Below are 19,715 nucleotides of genomic sequence, written 5' to 3' on the forward strand. Positions count from 1 at the left end.
TAGTGCCAAAGTTTGAACTTGGGTCCCTTTGCAGAATATGCACTCTAGCCCATTTAGCTCTGTTTCAACCCCCATCTTTCTCTAGAGTGGGGCCCAAGCCTGGCAGTGGTAAGGACTTACTCCCGGCTCTGATCTCAGGGATCCATCCTGGTGAGGATCAGGGAACCATATGGGGTGCTAGAGATCGAACCCAGGGTTGCCACGTGCAAGACAAACATCTTCCCCGCCATACTATTTCTGGACTCTGGCTGGTAATTCATTGAGCTCTCCCCTACTGGGGTTCGTGTGATGCACCCCACCACCACCACCCCAGCTACACAGATGTGTAGATACGCCATTACACAAAGCCCACTCTCTGCCTGCATTTCAGATCCAGATCTGGGAGTGGTAGGGGATTGGCTATGTTTTGTTGTTTTGGGGACACAACTTGCAGCGCTCTATGCTTAGAAATCGCTCGGGGGACCATATGGGATCCCTGGATTCAAACCACCGTCCTGCATGCAAGGCAAACACTCAACCTCCATGCTCTCTCTGGCCCCTGGCTATTTATTTATTTATTTATTTATTTATTTTATTATTTTTTTTTTTTGGTTTTTGGGCCACACCCGGTGACGCTCAGGGGTTACTCCTGGCTATGCGCTCAGAAGTCGCTCCTGGCTTGGGGGACCATATGGGACGCCGGGGGATCGAACCGCGGTCCGTCCGAGGCTAGCGCAGGCAAGGCAGGCACCTTACCTTTAGCGCCACCGCCCGGCCCCTGGCTATTTATTTTTTATTTAGGGCAGTTATTGCAAGCCCCCAACGAATCTTACTCTTTTTTTTTTTTTTTTTTGGTTTTTGGGTCACACCTGGCAGTGCTCAGGTATTATTCCTGGCTCCAGGCTCAGAAATTGCTCCTGGCAGGCACAGGGGACCATATGGGGCGCCGGGATTCGAACCGATGACCTCCTGCATGAAAGGCAAACGCCTTACCTCCATGCTATCTCTCCGGCCCCCGAATCTTACTCTTGATGGTACTCGGGAACCATATGAGGTGCCAGGATCGAATTCTGGTTGGCTGCATACAAGGCAAGTGCCCTACCCACTGTGCTATCTCTCCAGCTATATTTTTGGTGGCAATTTTACCAGACAGCTAGCTACACTTTGCCAAAGAATATCTCATCAATGTACTCATTGGCTTCTTTGTTTGGGAGGCCACCCTGAACTACAGCCCTGAGCTTTCTCCCCAACCCTACTTCATTGTTTTCTAAGTATTTCTGCTTGGGGAATTCCTAGAAGTCTTGTTGACACAAATGGAGGTAGGTGAAGGCGGGAGCCGCCGCCTTTTAAGGCCCTGCAGCATTGCTGGCCTCCAGGCAGTAGGTGGCGCTGTGAGCACGTCCAACCGGAAGCGGTGTGTCCGCATGAGCCACTTCCGGCGGGAGGTGAGCTGCGGGGCGGACTCGGAGCTGGCGGGGCGCGATGCCGTACGCGAACCAGCCCACCGTGCGCATCACGGAGCTCACGGACGAGAATGTCAAGTTCATCATCGAGAATACGGACCTGGCGTAAGGCGGGTGGCCGTGGTCGTGGTCTTCCCGAGTAGTGCTGGGTGCCCCTTGCACCCTCATACTAGGGCTTCTTTCTGGATGGGGGTGTTGCACCCGGCAGTGCTCAAGGGTTACTTCTGGCTCTGCCATCATGAATTACTCCTTGGCGGTTGCTCGGGGGACCATGTGGGGTGTCTGGGGTCGAACCCGGGTTCCCCTCACGCCGCCTGCTTTCTGTCCCGCAGGGTGGCCAATTCCATCCGGAGGGTCTTCATCGCCGAGGTGCCCATCATAGGTAAAGGATCCTTTCCCCCTGGGACTTCAGCGTGACTCCCAAGATGAAGTAGGGGTGCTGCAAGGGCCCCCACTCAAATCTTGAGTGCAGGGGAGAGAATCCCACAGATCTCCCCCTCTGAGTGGCTGTTGGAGAGAAGCCTAACAGGTGCTGTGTGGCCGCCATCAGGGAGACACCATTTCTGCTTAAATTGCCTGCACTCCACTGCTTGTGCTTTGCACTGGGCAGATACTCCATTTAGTAGCAGAGAGAGCACTGAGCTACCCCTCCGGGGTACGGGTCCCTAAGGGGTTTTGTGGAGCACTTGGCCACTAAGCAGTGTGGTCCCTTACTACTCCCTCCTCACCTTCAATTCCACACCAAGCTCAGCCAGGTCCCTGCTTGACTTCTAGACCTCCAGCTGTCTCTGGTCAGTAAGTGACATCTCGAGCTCATGGCTTACACTGTGAGGTCCAGTTGAGTTACATTGTGGGACAGTGGGCAGATTTAGGGATTTTCCCTTGGCATTCAACATCACAAGTGCAGCAAGGGAGTGGGGGTTTTAGGTTGCAGCCCCCACCATTGGGATCTAGGTGCCTCTACTTCGGAAGAGTTTGATTCTGCAAGTACTAGCACCCAGTGGCTACCAGGATGCAGTTAGAGTACTATGGTTCTAGTATCTTGGGGTCAGTGGGGCATGCTTTATGTGCACTTGAGTTCAGTCCTTAGCCAACTTGTATGTGAAGTATTAGACAGACTACATGAGTTATCTCCAGGTGCAGGCAGATATCTTGTCTGTAGGGGATGCTAATCCTGTCTAAAATACAGACAGCCTGTAAGACTCAGCATGTTAAAAGCTGCAAGGACTTTAACCTGCACCAGGAGAAAGGCACAGGCCTTCTAAGTGTAGGAGATGGTCATGGCTAGGAAAGAAGCCAAAAAAACTGAGGTAGGACCAGAGTGATAGTGCTGAGGTTAAGGCACTTGTCTTGCATGCAGCCAACCCTGGTTTGACCCTGGCTTGCATGATAAGCCAACTAAAAGTTTGGCTCACGGGATGGTCCTCACCCTTCTACTAGTTCATTCCTGGTTTGCTTTTTGTTTTATGTTAGACTTGCCCATTAAAGCTATTCTCCCAACATTTATAAAGTTAAATTGGTTGATTTATCATAAAACAAGATATAGACCTTAAGTCTGTGTTCCTTTTTAATGGTTTCCTTGACTTAAAATTGTTCAAAAAGTTTGTCTTTAGGGGTTTGGTGTTGACACAAAGCAGATTTTTTTTTGGGGGGGGGTCACACCCGGCAGTGCTCAGGGGCTACTCCAGGCTCCACGCTCAGAAATCACTCCTGGCAGGCTTGGGGGACCATATGGGATGCCGGGATTCGAACCAATGACCTTCTGCATGAAAGGCAAACGCTTTACCTCCATGCTATCTCCAGCCCCGACACAAAGCAGATTTAAGTGTTGAAGATGTAATCAACTGAAAGGAGAGTCTCCCCTGTATTCTCTAGTCGTGGTTTTCTGTGTGGCCCAGAGAACTCTATGAAAGCAGGAGTTTGGGTCTTCCTTGAGCTATTGAATGAGGCTCTGACAGCCTGGCCCAGCCTCTGATTTAGAGCCTGAGACAGAAGTTCCATTTGGAGAACGCTGTGCTGTGTTTGACATGGATTTGGGAACCGAACTGTTTGCATCTTTTTATTTTTTAGCCATCGACTGGGTTCAGATTGATGCCAATTCCTCCGTCCTTCACGATGAGTTCATTGCTCACAGACTTGGTAAGTGCTGAGTATAGGGTGGTTAAAGGAGCATCAGAAAGGATGTCGCAGCTGACTATGCCTGTAGCCTAGGCCAGAAGCTGCCTTGCTCCCAAGCATGCATCTAGGATTTCTTTTGGGCCTTGCCTCCTTAACAAGATTGCTGTGTCTTCCAGGATTGATTCCACTCACAAGTGATGACATTGTGGACAAGTTGCAGTACTCCCGGGTATGTAGTATAGTGGAGGTTGGGAGCATGTGGAGCTTCTTGTCTTCGGGGAGAGACTGTAGAGAGGTGTAGTTTGCTGGGCTATTTGAGAATGTTGCAGATATCATGCTCATTCATCCCTTATCACTTGAGCCTGAACATCCTGAACCAATACAAATTCCTTCCCATATAACCCTACTTCTCTAGTTCCTATGAAACTGAGTGTGAGTTTGCTCCTCCCAGGGTAGTCTATGTTTCGGGATTCCTAGTTACCCATCACTGACCTTGACTGGTCTCTTTTTGCGGGTCTGAGGTCTAGACCGCAGTATTGGCTTCTGTTTGGCTGGTTCATGTTTTCAGACTGATTCGTTTTGCTGTTTGGCTTGGCCACACCAAGTAGTGCTCAGAAGCAGTAGCAGTGCTCCTAGCTTGCTGCTTAGGGGATCATGGGTTTTTGTTTTTGTTTTTGGTCCACACCAGGTGATACTTGGGTTACTCCTGGTCCTTCGCTCAGAAATCACTCCTGGCAAGCTCGGGGACCATATAGTATGCCTGGGATTGAACCCGGGTCTGACCCAGGTCGGCAGTGTGCAAGGCAAACACCCTACCTCTGTGCTATCGCTTCAGCCCCTTAATTTATTTTATTTATTTATTGTATTTATTTTTGTGGCACACCCAGCAGCACTCGGGGTTACTCCTGGCTCTGTGCTCAGAAATCACTCCTGGCAGGCTCTGGTGATCATAAGGGATGCCAGGGATTGAATCGCAGGTAGCCACATGCAAGGCAAATGCCCTACCCGCTGTGTTATCACTCTGGCCCCAAGGTACCACTTTTTGTTTTGTTTGGGGCCACACCTGGTGACGCTCAAGTTATTCCTGGCTATGCGCTCAGAAATCACTCCTGACTTGAGGGACCATATGGGATGCCGGGGGATCAAACCGCAGTCTGTCCTAGGCTATCATGGACAAGGTAGACGCCTTACCAAGCGTGCCACCACTCTGACCCCAGGGTACTACATTTTGACCCTTATTTTTCATGTTTCTCATGAGTTTCCTGGGTTACGTTCTAGTAACTTCAGTCATTTTTCTTGAAGATAAGCTTACCAAAAGACCCTAACCTGCAAGAACATTGAATCCACATCAGTTATTAGTGAGCAGCCAGCTGGATTCTGCATGGTATGCTACTAGGAGTGAGCCAAACAGAGCCAGGAGTGCCCCAGCACCTTTAGGGTGGCCTGGTCCCTCCCTCCCTCCCTGCCCAAAAAAGTGAAAAATGGTTGATAATGGTTAAAGCTGAGTGGTGGTTCTGTGGTGGCATCAAGGAGAAAGAGATAGAGTGGTCAGACTCAGAACTGGCACCTGAGCTTGCTGGGCGAGGCTGGCACAGCCTGCAGAGGCCTGAGGGGTACTGGGGAATCTGCCACAGGACTGCACATGCGAAGAGTTCTGTCCCGAGTGCTCAGTGGAATTCACACTGGATGTGCGCTGTAACGAAGACCAGACCCGCCACGTCACGTCCCGGGATCTCATTTCCAACAGCCCCCGAGTCATCCCGGTCAGTGTCTTGTCGCCTCAGCAGGGCCAGCTGGGAACCTTGGAAGGATTAAAATACCATTCATGGTACTGGGACTGGACCCAGGGCCTCACCATGAGAGGCAAGTGCCAGGCCTCGGCCACCTTGCCAGCCCCGGTATGAGTTTGCGCCACTGACTTTGTTGGTGACACTCTGTCTGGGACCATAAGTACTTGCATGGGCTCTTGCCAGACCAGAGGTACTATTGGTGCTTTGCAGCTGTCACTCTGGGCCCTGGTACTGTTGGAGACACTGTTCCAGAGCCCTGAGGTCTGGGTTAGAGTCCAGTCACCAGCACAGATAGTGGCGACCACATGGGCACTTGCACCCCTTGGCCCCCAACATCTTGCTGGTGTGGCAGGGGCCAGGCAGGCTGAGGGTGGTTCCAGGAGTGTTTGGTGAGCTGTTAAAGGTCACTTCTGTCCTGGTCCCCTACAGGTGACATCTCGGAACCGAGACAATGACCCCAATGACTATGTGGAGCAGGATGGTAAGAGGGGAGTGAGGGCACAGATAACCATGGGAGGCCACCACCAGGTCCACCCTCTGTCTCCAGGGACCACTCCAGGTCCAGGTGGGGAGGCTAATGACCAGCATGCCCCCTCCCCACAGATATCCTCATTGTCAAGTTGAGAAAGGGCCAGGAGCTGCGACTTCGTGCCTACGCCAAGAAGGGGTTCGGCAAGGAGCATGCCAAGTGGAACCCTACAGCCGGGGTGGCCTTTGAGTATGATCCCGACAATGCCCTGCGACACACCGTGTACCCCAAGCCCGAGGAGTGGTACGTGGGGGTGAAGGCTGCTTCTGTGATGGGTCTGGTGCAGGCTTGCTTGTGACATATGGCATGAGGTGATTGATGTGTGTCTCACCACAGGCCAAAGAGCGAGTACTCAGAGCTGGACGAGGACGAGTCACAGGCTCCCTACGACCCAAATGGCAAGCCAGAGCGGTAAGGGTTGGGCTTGAGGCTCACAACACCCCTGCCCCTGTATCCCGGGCCTGTAGGCAAAAAAAAAAAAAACAACACTAATCCCTTGGTGTATGGATATCCCAGGCAGGCTGTGACCCCCCTTTTAGTCAGAGATTCTCAATGGTTCTGTAATAATATACACTCCAGAGCAAGAGATAGTACAATGGATAGGGTGCTAGCTTTGCACCGGGCCAACTTCTATTTAATCCCCAGTATCTACTGGGTTTGGCCTGAAAACAAAAATCAACATTTGTACCCTTTGGGCCAGAGAAAGTAAGCAGGTGTAGGGCTCCTGTTTGGACATGTCTACCCTAGATTGAGTCTCTCAAGCTCTGCCAGGATTGAAGACAGTAAAGCTATATAGGGTGTGACTCAATCTCCTAGGCACATGCACACCCCTTATGCACAGCAGAGACCAGCCTCTCTCACCCAGTGGTGAAGCAGGGCAAGCCAGTGGGCCAGCACAGGGGCCAATGTGTCTGAGCATGAAGACCAGTTGTGGGGCGAGGCTCCTGAGAAGAGTCTGTCCGGGTGGGGAAGGGCCAGCCAGCCAGTCCCTGGCGGGCTCTCCCCAACTCTTATTATCTCCCAGGTTTTACTACAATGTGGAGTCCTGCGGCTCTCTGCGCCCTGAGACTATTGTCCTCTCGGCCCTGTCTGGGCTGAAGAAGAAGCTGAGTGATTTACAGACGCAGCTGAGTCATGAGATTCAGAGCGATGTCCTCACCATAAACTAAGCTGCCCTCCACATCCAGCAGAAAGGGACTTGAGACTTCCTGCCTCTAGGTCGGTCTTCAGGGCCAGCTAGATAATTTCATGAGGAAGGATCCGTCCTGCTCACTGAAGGCTGTGTCCCTTGCGGCCTGCTCTTCCTTGGGCCTGACTTCTACTCATCTCTGCTATGACCCACAGGAGGGTTTCTCACAATTGGGCCATTACTGAACTCAGTTCAGTTCTTGCACCCTCCTTCAGTCTGTTCCATGTGTGGGACAACTTTGATGCCCTGTAAGAAGTGTTAGATTCCCCACTACCCCAACAATCCTTCCCCAATAAACCTTCTTTCATGCTCTTGTCAGTTGGGACTCCACCAAGGCCCAGCTCTTTAGTTAGGGGCACCCTAGTGAAGGTCTGGCAGAAATCCCTCTAACCCTATAAGTCAGAACTGATCCTGAACAGTTAGTGTGTTAGGAGAGAAACAGAGAAAATGGGAGGTCTGGAACAGAGCGGAGGGGTATGTATTGATTAACAGGAGTTGCCTTTTTGAAAGTTTTTATTTTTTTGGCAATAAAAACACAACATAATCTCCTTCATGCGTCAGCGTGCCACTCAGCCAGCCAGCTCTGCCTCCCCTCCCAGAGCTGTGGTCAGCTCTCTCCTCCAGGGGAGCTGTTTCTGGGGAATGGAGGGGCAGGCCCAGGGTCAGCATTAGGAGCTGAGCCTGAGTAGGCGGGGGAGGGGGGTGGGGGCCGGGAAGGGGGAGCCTGAGCCTCTGGCTTTCTCCTGCCACAACTGGAATAGTGGTTATTTACAAGGTTTGCTTCCACAAATCAGAACCCTAAAGTAGTAAAAAACAAAAACCACGCAACCAAAGGTACGACGTGATAGAAAGATAGCCCTTCTGCACGGTCATCAATAAATACCAGCACTAGAAAATCAATTGCTTTAATTGCATTTCAGCAGCAAGCCTCAGCACCATGTGGGAGAGTTTTGGGGTGCTTGTGGCTGGCAGGAGGTGGGCCAGACGCCCCACCGGGCTGAGGTGACCCCTGTCTGCCACAGACTGCCCTGTGCAGAGTTTAGACTGGCCCTTGCAGCCACCAGCGGCCTTACCCCCAGGGTCTCTTCTCAGCCTGCTGAGCACAAAGGAGCAGGGGCAGAAAGGACATTTTTAAAACAAAATTTTTCACCTGAGGTACCAACCAAATGGCACCTCTGCTTAGAACTTCCAAGTGCGGGACTACCAAGTGGCGCAGTGTGAGTCGGATCCTTCCTGTGCCACTCCAGGCCAGCAGGACTTGGAAGCTGCCTACTGGCCAGTCTCTGGACCGCTTGGGAACAGTGGCGGCAGCCTTGGGCTGGGAAAGTCTTGCTCCTGGGGTCCAGCAGCCAGAGAGCCCAGCTCCAGAGGGCAGGGACAAAGGTTCCCCCCATTCAAGTACAGCCTGGACTCTGGCCTGGTCTCAGGGTTTGAAAATGGTAGAGGGGAAGGATAGGGAGGTTTCATTAATAGAGAATATATCATGAGCCATATATATTAAGTCATTAACAGTATAGAGTTCCATGGTAGCTCCAGCCCCTCACACATGCTCGGTGGCTTGGCCACCCTGACCTTGGTCAGCCTTACTCTTGGGGACAAGGAGACAGCTTGCTCCCCTTCTCTGGGCCCATGGCTCCAGCCCCTGGGACCGTCCACAGTCACAGGTAGCCCCACAGTCACGTGGGCACCCATCAGCCCTGCGTCACTGGGCTGGGGCCTGAGCCTCGCTGCTGTCCCCTGGGCTTGACCTTGGCTTCAGCAGGATGAATCTGTTGAGGAGGTCCGTCTCGGAGCTGGCCTGGGCTGCCCCAGTGTAGCCCTCACCTGTGGACACACAGGCAGGGCCAGGCCTCAGGGCAGTGTCAAGGGCTCCCTGGCCACTCTGCCTGTCCCTCTGTGGGACCTCCAGGCAGGTGGACGCAGGCCCCAGCAGCGACTCACCAGCGTAGCTAGCGGCCTCACCGATGTTCTGGGAGCCAGTGATGTGGTGCCAGTAGGCACTGCGGGGCAGCATGGTGGTGGGTGTACAGGGATAGGAGTAGTGCTCAGTACCCTTGTTCAGGAGCTGTGGGGCAGGAAAGGGACTTTCAGTGAGTCCAGGACCACCACCTTCCTGCCCCTCCTGCCCATCCCACCCCACCCCTCAGAACCAGCAACCGCACCCGCACATTCTTCTCCATTTCCAGCAGGACTCGCTTGTGCTGCTCAGCTATGGCCAGCGTGGCACCGTGCACCCGCTGGTAGATCTGCTCCCCATCCTGCGTCTGGAAAGTGTAGAGTCCTTCTCCTGCGTCACACATCCTGCATCACAGGATGCAAGCAGAGGGCCTAGTCAGGAAGGGGCCCCACCACGAAGGCTGCATTCCAGACCCTCAAGAGCATAGGCAGGGCTGTCTGGGCCTGAGTGGACCATAGACAGGGCTCCATAAATGCTCAGGGTCCTGCTGGCCTCCATGAAAACAGCTCCCCACCCTACATGTCCTCAAACCATTTAAAGGTGAGGAAAAGGAGGTAGCCAGGGGCAAGTAGCAAAGGTTATAGAGGATTAGACAGGATTTAAATCCAGTAATGCAAGCTGCAGAGTTCAGATCAGAAGTTCCCCATCCTCACTGTAATTCTGTGCTTGATGTGCTTTCCTGAGCCCCCATTTTGCAGAAGAGGAATTCAAGACGCAGGTCTACACAGTAAATGCCAGTGCCAGACTCTAAACTGAGCCCAAGCAGTGGAACTCGATCGATTGGCCCTGCCTATCTCAAACCTCTACTTCTGGAAGGCGGGGATATGCAGTTGTCCCTTCCCCTTGGACATACAGTCCTGAGCCAGGGCACTGGAGGTGCGGCACCTACCGGCCAGCCTCAAAGGTGAAGCGGGTGGCATCTCGGCCGTAGCGGCGCAGTGAGCAGAGGGGCCACGAGACGAGCTTTACTCGAGGGTTGTGGATGTCCCAGAGGTAGATGTTTTCATGCGTAATCTGCAGCTTGCACTCGCCATACACGTCCAGATTGGGGCAGGGCAGCAGGAAGACATTGAAGCGGTCTGAATCGGGAATCAGAATCCTCAGCATGGGCTGAGGAACTTGGCGGAGGGTCCCCTATTACCCCCACCTCCAACCTAGAGCCAGGTCTTACCTGTCTGTTCGCACTGTACCCCTGGGGCCAGGAGGTCCGGCTCCCCAAGACTGATGTCGTTGAGCCTTGACCCCAGACACTCCACGGACAGGGTCTTGTACCACTCCTCCGCCTCCAGCTCTGAGAACACAGACCATCTCCTAGAACCTGCTCCAAGCCCCCCAGCCTTCCAAGCAGGCCTATCCCCACCCCACTCGACACTAGTGGCCAGGCTCCTGGGTCCTCACCTGAGTCACAGGTGAAGGTCCGGGCAGAGTCGTCAGTGAATATGATGGCCACCGCCTGCCTCTTGGTCTCCTTGGGGAGTCGAGTGACACACTTGACATTGCTTATCTCCGTCACCTGTATGGCACCACAAAGAACTCAGCCTCATATCCCCAGGGACCAGCCCCAAAGTTTAACTACCCCCATAAAGGTGCTCTCAGTCTTCAGGATTCTCAGAGGCACTGCTGACAGGTTGGGGGAGCTCACCTTGGGACAGCCTCGAAGACACACGGATTTCTCATCTGGGTACTTCTCCAGCCGCTGGGGCCCCTTGCTGGAGGATTTCCGGAACACAAGCCAGCACCTCCGGTAAATCTGGTAGACCAACCAGAAGGTCGATCAGTATCAGGCCTCCTTGGCCCTTCTAACCCCCAGTACGGCCCTGCTGTTTCCCTGCCTACCGCCGGGGGGCAGTGCCGCACAGCCAAAAGCACCAGGCCCAGAGGAAAACTGGGAAAGAATGCCCCACCAAGAGTTGGTTACTTGGTTGGTTGTCAACCCACTCCCCACCCCCTCATATTCACTATTGAGTTGTTCTGCCTCTGAGGAGGGCCCAGTATTTATTAAGCACTTCCTCTGCTCCTCATAGGCTGGGGTGCTTGCATACCAGCTTCTTCCATCCCCACTAGAATGATGGGGAAACTGAGGCACCCAAAAGTTAAAAACAATCATTGAGTATGTTGGGGGACTATCTAATGTAAGCTATCCAGGAGCTAGAGCATAGGCTTTGCACACAGGAAGTTGTGATTTGATCCTGAACACAATGCAGATGCCCCCCCAAGAGTCATCTGGAGCAATCACCAAGTACTGAGGCAGAGGTAGCTCCAAGTTTGTTTTGTTTGGGGTCAAACCAAATGGTGCTCATGGGTTACTTCTGGCTCTGAACTCAGGGGTCACTCCAGGTGGGTACTCAGAGGATCACAAGGGGGAGCAAGGATCAAATCTAGGTCAGTCACATGGAAAACAAGTGTCCTACCTGCTGTACTATATCTCCAGCCCCTGCTTAAGCTTTAAAAATAAAATAAAGGAACCATAGATACTATAGGGGTTAAGGTGCTCACCTCGCATGTGTCCAACCCCATTTCAGTCACCAGCAATACAGTATGGTCCCCCACAGCATAACTAGAAATGACCCCTTTAACACCTGGCCAGCAGCTGGCCCATGTTCCTCCATCTCTGGTACCATACATTCATTGTCTCCTGAGCACACAGCCAGGAGTAAGCCCTGCACACTGCTGGGTGTAGCCAAAAACCTAACACTGAAATATGATAAAATAATAAATAAAGCAAAGCAGGCTGTCCAGATACCAAACACTCTCCAGGCCAGACACTGACCTGCTCCAGGGGGCTAGCAACCCTGAGGCACATTCCAGGGGTTTAGGCCTGGCCCCACCCCAGCTACACACCCACAGCCCTGATCTCTAAATTGGGGAGGGCTCCCAACTCTAGTATCAAGGTACCTTCACTAACACCTCTTTATTCTCTGAACTGCCCGGAGTTTAGGGGCCAAGGATGCTTCCCCATCTCACCCGGAGGCCAGAAGTTCTCAAAGGCAAAAGGAAGCAATAGAACATAGGTGCATGGCTTGCACAGGACAGACCTAGGCTCAATCCCTGACAACCCATATGATCCTGACAACCTACACAGTCCCCAAGCCCAGGCAGAAGTGAGCTAGAACCAGGAGTAAGCCCTGAGCACCACCAGGTGTGGCCCCAAAACAAATCAAATAAGTGGAGGAGCCAAGAACCTGGGGTTACTTCAGAGCACATTCCCTGTGCCTAAAACCACCCCAGCACCTGATCTCTGGCCCAACACCCCCAAGCCCAGCTGTGAGCTTCGATGAGCCTCATCTGCACAGCACAGCCTCTCCAGGTTCCTGCAGGACAGAGGGAACCGGGCCGTTTGAGGCCAGAGCACAAGCCCCCAGCCCTGCTCTGCTAGGTCTCAGGGACCCAGAGGAATCAGGCATTGGCAGTGCTGCTTCTAGAAGTCCTTCAGCTTGGGGGACATGTCTTCCCTTGTAGGGTGCTTCCCATGGCCCTAGTACACCCCTTCTCTAATCACCTCAACACATCACATGGACCTTGGCTCAGTGGGATGCTCTTCAGGCAGGGCAGAGACTGTTACCCTTATCACCCATATCCTGTAGCCCCATGAACAGTTCTGCTGAGACAAAGTGAGAGGGAGGAAGTGAGAAAGGGAGTATGGGAGGAAATAAAGAAGAAAGGGAGGGAGGGAAGGAAGGAAGGAAGGAAGGAAGGAAGGAAGGAAGGAAGGAAGGAAGGAAGGAAGGAAGGAAGGAAGGAAGGAAGGAAGGAAGGAAGGAAGGAAGGAAGGAGGGAGGGAAGGAGGGAAGGAAGGAAGGAAGGAGGGAAGGAGGGAAGGAATAAGCAGGTACATGAAGAAAGGAAGGATGAATGGATGGATGGATGGATGGATGATGGATGGACAGACGGATGGACAAGCGGACAAATAGACCCCACCAGGTTGGGCTCCATTCATTTTTGTATTCTCAGAGGCAAAGGTCTAAAGGCTGAGTCCCCTACTGCTTGGTTCCAGGCCAAACACTGCCCCCAGAGAGTCACCTCAAGACGCCCCTTCCCACTTCTCAAGTCTTTTATCAGAGCTTCAGAAACACAGCCACACACTGTCACACACTACCAGTTCCACAATGCCACATTCTCACTGTCACATACAGCCAGTTACTGTCACATGGTTACACTTGCAGTCACACAGTTGCTGTCAATCACACCCAGTCACAGTCAAACTCAGCCACACACTCACTGTCACACCCTGTCACAGTGATATTCTCACTATCACACTAAGTGTGACACTCTCACTGTCACACACTGCCACGGTTACTATCACACAGGGCACACAGTGTGACTCACTGTCATATACTCTCACTGTCACAACTCTGCCACACACTCACATTCTCATTGTCATTCGCATTCCCTGTCACAATCTCTTGGTCACCCACTCACTATCACTTCACTGTTACTCGCATTGTCACATTCTGACTGTTACATTCACTCTCACTGTCATACACACCATCACACTGCTCTGTGCAGAGGAAGCCCTGACAGGTGGGTGGCTGGCCTCCTTCAGTGACCCCAAAACTAAATTCCTTTAAGGGGTGTGTTCCCCCCACAAAACTTGATACATCACAGCTCCCAAAATGTCCCACTGGCCATGTCTAGTGAGAAGTCTCAAGGTTCTTCCTGCCTGCCCAAAGGACTTGAGGGGAGCCATGTGGGAGCTGGCCCTCCCATACCCCCCTAGATCTCTGCTCTGGGGGACTCTGTCCTTCTCTCAGTACAAGAGCCAAATGACAGATCACCAAGGCATGAGTTTCTGGGCAGGTGACTCAAGTGAGCTATAAAACCCAAATGGAGCAAGATTCCAAACACCTCCCCAGCTCAGCAGCGACCCCCAGCAACACCCCCCTGGGGGACCCTGGTACTACTGCCCCACCCCCACACCACACAGGCAGAGCTTCCTCAGTTTATGGGAGGAATGAACCCCCAGACCACTGAGTCACCAGGGCAGTCCCTGAGGTGGGAATGGGGGCTGACAACCTCACCAACAATGTGGGCCCTAGGACCCCATGCCTCAGTTCCTGCCTTGTGGGGGTGAGTGGAGAGGACAGCCCAGTACAGGAATCCCCAGAGTCCCTCCATACCCCCAACCTCAGGGTGCAACCCAGGACCAGAAGGAGAGCAGAGAAGGGCTCACTCTAAGTCCCCTGATTCACACCCGCCAGCACACTACGAAGCCCCGCCACCAGCCTCTCTCCCTTGCAAGCGTTTCACAGTACAAGCAACCCCCCAAAGGCAAATAAATCCCCATACGCCATGATGGGGGGCTGCACTTTCAGAGAAGACAGGCGTGGGGGGCAGGGAGAAGGGGGCCGGGGAAGTGAAGAACTGGGGGTTGGGGGTTCTCAGCTCCCCACCAGCCCTGCCAGCTCCTGCTATCCCTGGCAGCTACAACTTCAACAATAGCAACCAGGCAGCTGCCTGCCCACCGCTGCCACCGCTGGCCCAGCAGCTGGGATGCCAGTCAGCCTTCATCAGGGGCATGGGCACATGCCAGGGAGCACTCGGATGGGTGTGAGGGGTGGAGGGAGCACCCACACCCCACAAGCCTCTGGCTGGGTCCTTGGAGGGTGCCCCGGAGCCACGCTCACCCCGAGCTTTCTGCTCTTCATCCGCACATAGCCCTGTTTGACGATGTCGTTGAAACTGGTCGCCATGGTTTGCTGTTTCCCCCCGGCCTGGCCCAAGGGAGAGCAGGGAACCGCGGCGGTGGCAGCAGCTCCGGTTGGTTTCTGGCGCCTCCGATCACCTGTTCGCGATCCTGTCCGTGTCCCACCTTCGCCTGGCCGGCCGTCGGACGGGCAGCCCTCACCTCGGCAGCCTCAGCATTGTCCCCGAGGCTCCCTCGGCCGGCACCTGCTGGCAGGAGGAAAGACGGGGAGATGAGCCTGAGCCGGCGACATCTCTGCTTCCCCTGCCTGTCTCCTTCTTTTTCCTTCCTCTTCCCACACTGCTCCCTCCCTTCGCCAGCCTGCCCGCCCTCCTTCCTTCCTTCCTTCCTTCCCTCCCTCCCTCCCTACCCGGAATGGCAGAACCATTCAGGAAAGCCCGAGGTGGAGGCGGCAGCCTGGAAAATGGTCCAGCCCAGTCCCCTCCCTCACGGCTGGGGCTGGCTTAACCCCTTCCTGGGAGAAAGGCCTCGGCTTCCAGGAGAGGTAGGGGCACTGGCAGGGAGGGGCTGCCCAGCCCCAATTCCTGTCCCAACTCTAGATCGGACGTGGGGCAACATCCAGGAGTGGGTACCCTTCTGGTGCCCACAGGATAGGGACTCCAGGAGATGGTTCAGAGGCCATTTGAGGAGATTCCCACACTCCAGGTACAAGACAATCAGCATCTGGGGTCCTGGCAGAGTCCCACTTCCTCCAGCAGGTCAGCCACTCAGGCCTCAGCCCCACCCCTGGGATTCCTCTGCAGCTCCTCTAGGTGCAGCTTCCGGGATGGAAGGCCAGAGTCCAGCAGGGCGGGCGGGGTCCCCAGATAAGCCAGAGCCGGGCTGGGCTGCTGGGGGTGCAGGGTGGGGCAGACTGAGTGTCTCTGGGGCTCAGGGATTTGGCCTCCTCCAACCAGGGCCCCTTGTGCCAAGCAAAGGCCAGAGATCATTACAGGGAGAACTGGGGACCCTCTGGTCCAGGCAGAACAAATCCAGGGGCAGCAGGCAAGGGGGCACCAGCAGGTATCACTAATCAGATAAACAAATGATGAAGAGTGTAGGAGGTGTCTTAGCAGTGACCAAGCCTGACACCCCCATCTTACAGCTGGGGAAAAGAAGTTGTCCAGAGGGTATGTGGCCTGGATAAGGTCACACAGGGAGTGGAATGATGGCATGGGGGGGGGCAGGCTCAGGGCAGAGTGGGCACAGGGATGGGGTGGTGCCTGATGTTGGCAATGTGCCCCCAGCTCCATCCACCCCAGCCTCCAGATTATTGAGTGCAAAGGATTTTGTGGGGTCACTGGGTCAGGCAGGGAGTTCTGGCACTGAGCCCCTAACCAGGGACAGGGCGGCTACCCCAAGAGCTTGCACACCTCAGGGCAAGGTCCAAGATACCCTCACAGCTGTCTCCCTACCCAGGGGGTCCCAGACTGGCTCACCATCTAGTTTGGAACCTGCCACACTAAGTTCTGACACTCAGAGGCTGTACCCCAGTACTGCCTGGCCCAGCCCTCGGAGCCTCCCATCTGCCACCCAGGCTAAGCTGACAGCAATCAGAGCCCACCTAGAAGCCTACAGTGCTCTGGGGTCATTCCGGGCAGCCTGTGATGTGGGAACAAGGTGCCAAGGGGCCAGAGAGACCATCATGGGACAAGCATGAGCCCAGCATGACTGTCCTCTTCCTTAGTTCCAACACCATCCCCATGTCCACTACCCAGCTCTGAGGAGCACCCTACTTTTTTTTCCCATTTATCTCCCTATTATAGTTTCTGAGACACATGCAACAGTACTCTGGACTTACTCCTGTCCCTGTGCTCATGGATGATTCCTTGTGGGGTTCAGGAAGCCATATAGAATGCTATGGATTGAAGCCCAGTCGGCAGTATGTAAGGGCCTTGCCTGTGTCCAGCAATGCTGTCCAGAAGGCTGCAACCCATCCCCTGGGCCTTGAACCAGACTGCAAAAACTGCCCAGCAAGAAGAGCAGCCCTGGTGGGCAGCAGGCACTCTGCCCTGCATATTAGGACTTAATGACATCTGCACAAGCCAAAACCTTAGTCTGGGGTTCCCAGGGGTATACCCAAGGGAGTCAGGAGTCAGTCAAAGCTGCCTCACACACTGGACAGGTGGGGGACCAAGGTGTGGTGGGGGGGAGCATGCAGAACTGCTGTCCCCAACCTGCAGATGGATCATACTGTGTTCACGCAGGTTAATGCCCCCCCCCCCATGCTGAGATAGTGCCGGCTACAGCAGCAGCCAAGAGGTGAGGCTGCCCCCACCAAGGACCCCTGCTGTCCCCACACAGGACCAGGGCTCTTTTTAAACACAAAACAGGAGCGCTGAGCACCCCAACTTTCCTCATGAGATGGACAGCAGTTCTCAAACCCGTCTGTCTATCTGCCAGTCTGTGGGTCTGTCCAAAAGAAGCCTAAGAACACTCAGCTCCAAGGAGAGCAGGGTCTAGGCCACAGAGAAGCCAGGCTGTCCCCCCCTCACCCCCACCCTAGCCCTCCCACCGCACCTGGATTCTGCCCCAGGCTTTGGCTCAGAACAAACACTCCCCACTGACAACCAATCAGTGAGCTGAGCTGGGTCGACACCACCCACCTCCCCACCCTGACAGATCGGATCTTATCAGGCCTTCAGGCTGGCCCGTGGAGCCCTCCTAGTCCGGAGGTCTGGGTCTGCCTGAGAGTGGCCTGTGGCTGGCCCTCTCACCCTACAATGCAGGAGCCTTCTTACTAAGGGTCAAAAGGGGTCCCCAACCCCTCATAGATGCCATCCTGCAAAGTATGAAGGTCTCATCTAAGTAGGTCCAAAGACAAATCACATTGCCCCCTAAGAAGGACTGGGGAAGAGCATCTGTGATTCGGAGTTCCAAAACCACTGCTACCCTACCCTTCCCCCCCCATCCTGCTGCCTCATCTGTACCCACTGTGGGAATACCTCAGCATGGCCCCCTGCTGCTTCCCCACTCCTCCAGCTGCAAGTACATCTGTCGACAAGTCCCCACTCTCCCACCATGCTCCCTCTCCCTCCCCTGGTCTCCAGGTTCAGTCTCTTCAGCTCAAAGGTCACCTCCCAGAGCAGCTTCGCAGGCCCCCCCTGAGCCCCCACACTATCAAAGTCTCCACTTTCTCCACACCTGTGATCCTGAGGACTCCCCTGTTCTCTGGCTGGCTGCTCCAGCCCCATGTCCCCCTCCCTGATGGGGTGATGGCACTCACAACAGGGACCAGAGCAGAAAAGGTGCTGAAGACTTAGGGGCCCAGAGCACCAGCAAGGTGTTCCCTAGACTGTCCTCAGCCTTTCTCAGCACAAGAAGTGTGAGCATAGCAGCTGGCTCAGGGACCCAGGACCTTCCAGAAGGGAGGCCCAGACCCCCTACAAAGCTGGTCTTAAGGGGGAGGCTGTGGGGGACACTGAGTCCAGGCCAGGCCGGGCAGTCCCAGGTTAAACAGGGTGGCTGGGTGAGCTCATGCTAGGCCCTGCTACCTGCCCAGGAGGAAGAGCACGCAGCCAGTGCGCTGGCTGGCACACAGGCAAGCAACTTGGCAGACAGGGGCACGACCCTTCCAGCTGGCAGACAAGAAAGCTTGACTGAGAAGTGGTTAAAGGCCGGTCTGGAAGAGACCTGGGTTCAACCTCCAGCAAAGCAAAACCAAAACCAAAATAATATGGCCTGCATTGAACCCTTGAACCCCTAAAGGTGTAGGAAAGGGAACCACTGGCGATCCATAGAGAGACTGATAGACCGGCTGTCTTTTTAATGCTGCCGGGCTCCTAACTGACCTCGACTTCCAGCCTCCTCCACCCCAAAAGCTCCACCTGAGTGCCAGGCCACTGCCCTGCACCCAGGGCCCAGGTGTCAGGCTGCCTTTCGGTTCTTTTTTTTTTTTTTTTTTAAACAGAATAGAATTTTATATTTATTATATAAAATAATCAGAAGCAAATAGAGAAAAATATCAAGTCTCAGGACTGACCTCAGACTTACTGCATCAGAAAATGTACTTTAAACCAGATTCTATATGCCAGTACTTTTCTTTTTTTTTTTCCTTTCTTTTTTTTTTTTTAATTTATTTAAACACCTTAATTACATACATGATTGTGTTTGGGTTTCAGTCATGTAAATGCCTTGTGGTTCTGCTTGGCCCCGTGCAGTGACAGACAGCAGGGACATAGTCACTAGGGCCCTGCAAGAGAGGGGGATAGGAGTCCCCCAAGCCGGACCAAGGGCTCAAGACAAGAAGGGCCCAGAGCGTGAGTCTGAACTGTAAGACAGGTGGGTCCAGGGAGACAGAGTGAAGGAGTCTCTTGGAATTTGGAGGAGGTGACAGAGAGGTTGGGCAGGAAAGTAGGTTAGCGCGGCGGGGCTGGACTGGGTTAAGCAGGGTGAAGACTTCTACTTCCCTCCTGGGTATCTGGGGAATCGGGATGAAGTCAGGACCAAGAATGGTCACCCCCGTTCAGTAAGGCCCGGACAGGACAGCGGGGTGGGTAGATCTAAGGGAATAGTTTCCCGGGACCCCACCGGCTTTGGAGGCGAGTCCCTAAACTCCATTCCACCCCACACACACGTTCCCCGGAGTTCACAGGTAGGAGAGGCTGAGGGTCTCCCGGGCTCCTGCGTGGCCTAGAACCCCCGGCCCGTACCCCCTAGTTACCTGGGCGCCGCGGCCCGGGCCGGGGGCGCTAGTTGGACTGGGCGACTGGCCAGGCTCATGCCCGCGTCACGGCGGGGCGGCTGCGGCGCCGGGAATCCGGACGGGGAGAGCCAGGGAGGCGCGGCCGCCGGGCTCGGCTCCGGCTCCTGCAAAGCCGCAGCTCCGCCCCGCGCCCGGTCGGGCCCTGCAGCCCCGCCCAGGACACTCCCCCGGCCAGTTGCTACCGTATGTCTCCGAGCTCCTGGACGCAGGCTGTCCAGGTCTCCCAGCACGTCTCCTTTAGGCCTCTTTCGATCCCCCTACCCCCACAGCTTTCATCCTGCATCTTAGGGGTTACTCCTGGC

General features: G+C 54.5%; 2 protein-coding genes across 4 annotated transcripts; one reads left to right on the forward strand and one right to left on the reverse strand.

The window, feature by feature from the left end:
* Positions 1-1,435: 1,435 nt before the first annotated feature.
* POLR2C (RNA polymerase II subunit C) lies at positions 1,436-7,179 on the forward strand. Its single transcript, XM_049786150.1, has 9 exons — positions 1,436-1,547; positions 1,775-1,824; positions 3,513-3,581; positions 3,737-3,789; positions 5,195-5,323; positions 5,780-5,831; positions 5,954-6,122; positions 6,216-6,290; positions 6,904-7,179. The coding sequence occupies exons 1-9, from the start codon at positions 1,462-1,464 to the stop codon at positions 7,046-7,048; spliced, it is 828 nt and encodes a 275-aa protein (XP_049642107.1). The 5' UTR covers positions 1,436-1,461; the 3' UTR covers positions 7,049-7,179.
* Positions 7,180-7,711: 532 nt separating this feature from the next.
* Positions 7,712-19,512, reverse strand: DOK4 (docking protein 4). Of its 3 annotated transcripts, none has more exons than XM_049786146.1 (9): positions 19,372-19,512; positions 14,650-14,917; positions 10,668-10,775; positions 10,424-10,538; positions 10,197-10,316; positions 9,915-10,104; positions 9,231-9,369; positions 9,031-9,133; positions 7,712-8,892 (listed from the first exon to the last, which is right to left on the reverse strand). In XM_049786146.1, the coding sequence occupies exons 2-9, from the start codon at positions 14,713-14,715 to the stop codon at positions 8,771-8,773; spliced, it is 963 nt and encodes a 320-aa protein (XP_049642103.1). In that variant the 5' UTR covers positions 14,716-14,917; positions 19,372-19,512; the 3' UTR covers positions 7,712-8,770. The 3 variants fall into 3 exon arrangements, with proteins under 3 accessions (XP_049642103.1, XP_049642102.1, XP_049642101.1); XM_049786145.1 differs by having other exon boundaries at positions 9,010-9,133; XM_049786144.1 differs by having other exon boundaries at positions 7,712-9,133.
* Positions 19,513-19,715: the final 203 nt, after the last annotated feature.

The sequence above is a fragment of the Suncus etruscus genome, chromosome 14 (assembly GCF_024139225.1).
Source record: "Suncus etruscus isolate mSunEtr1 chromosome 14, mSunEtr1.pri.cur, whole genome shotgun sequence".
NCBI lineage: Eukaryota > Metazoa > Chordata > Mammalia > Eulipotyphla > Soricidae > Suncus > Suncus etruscus.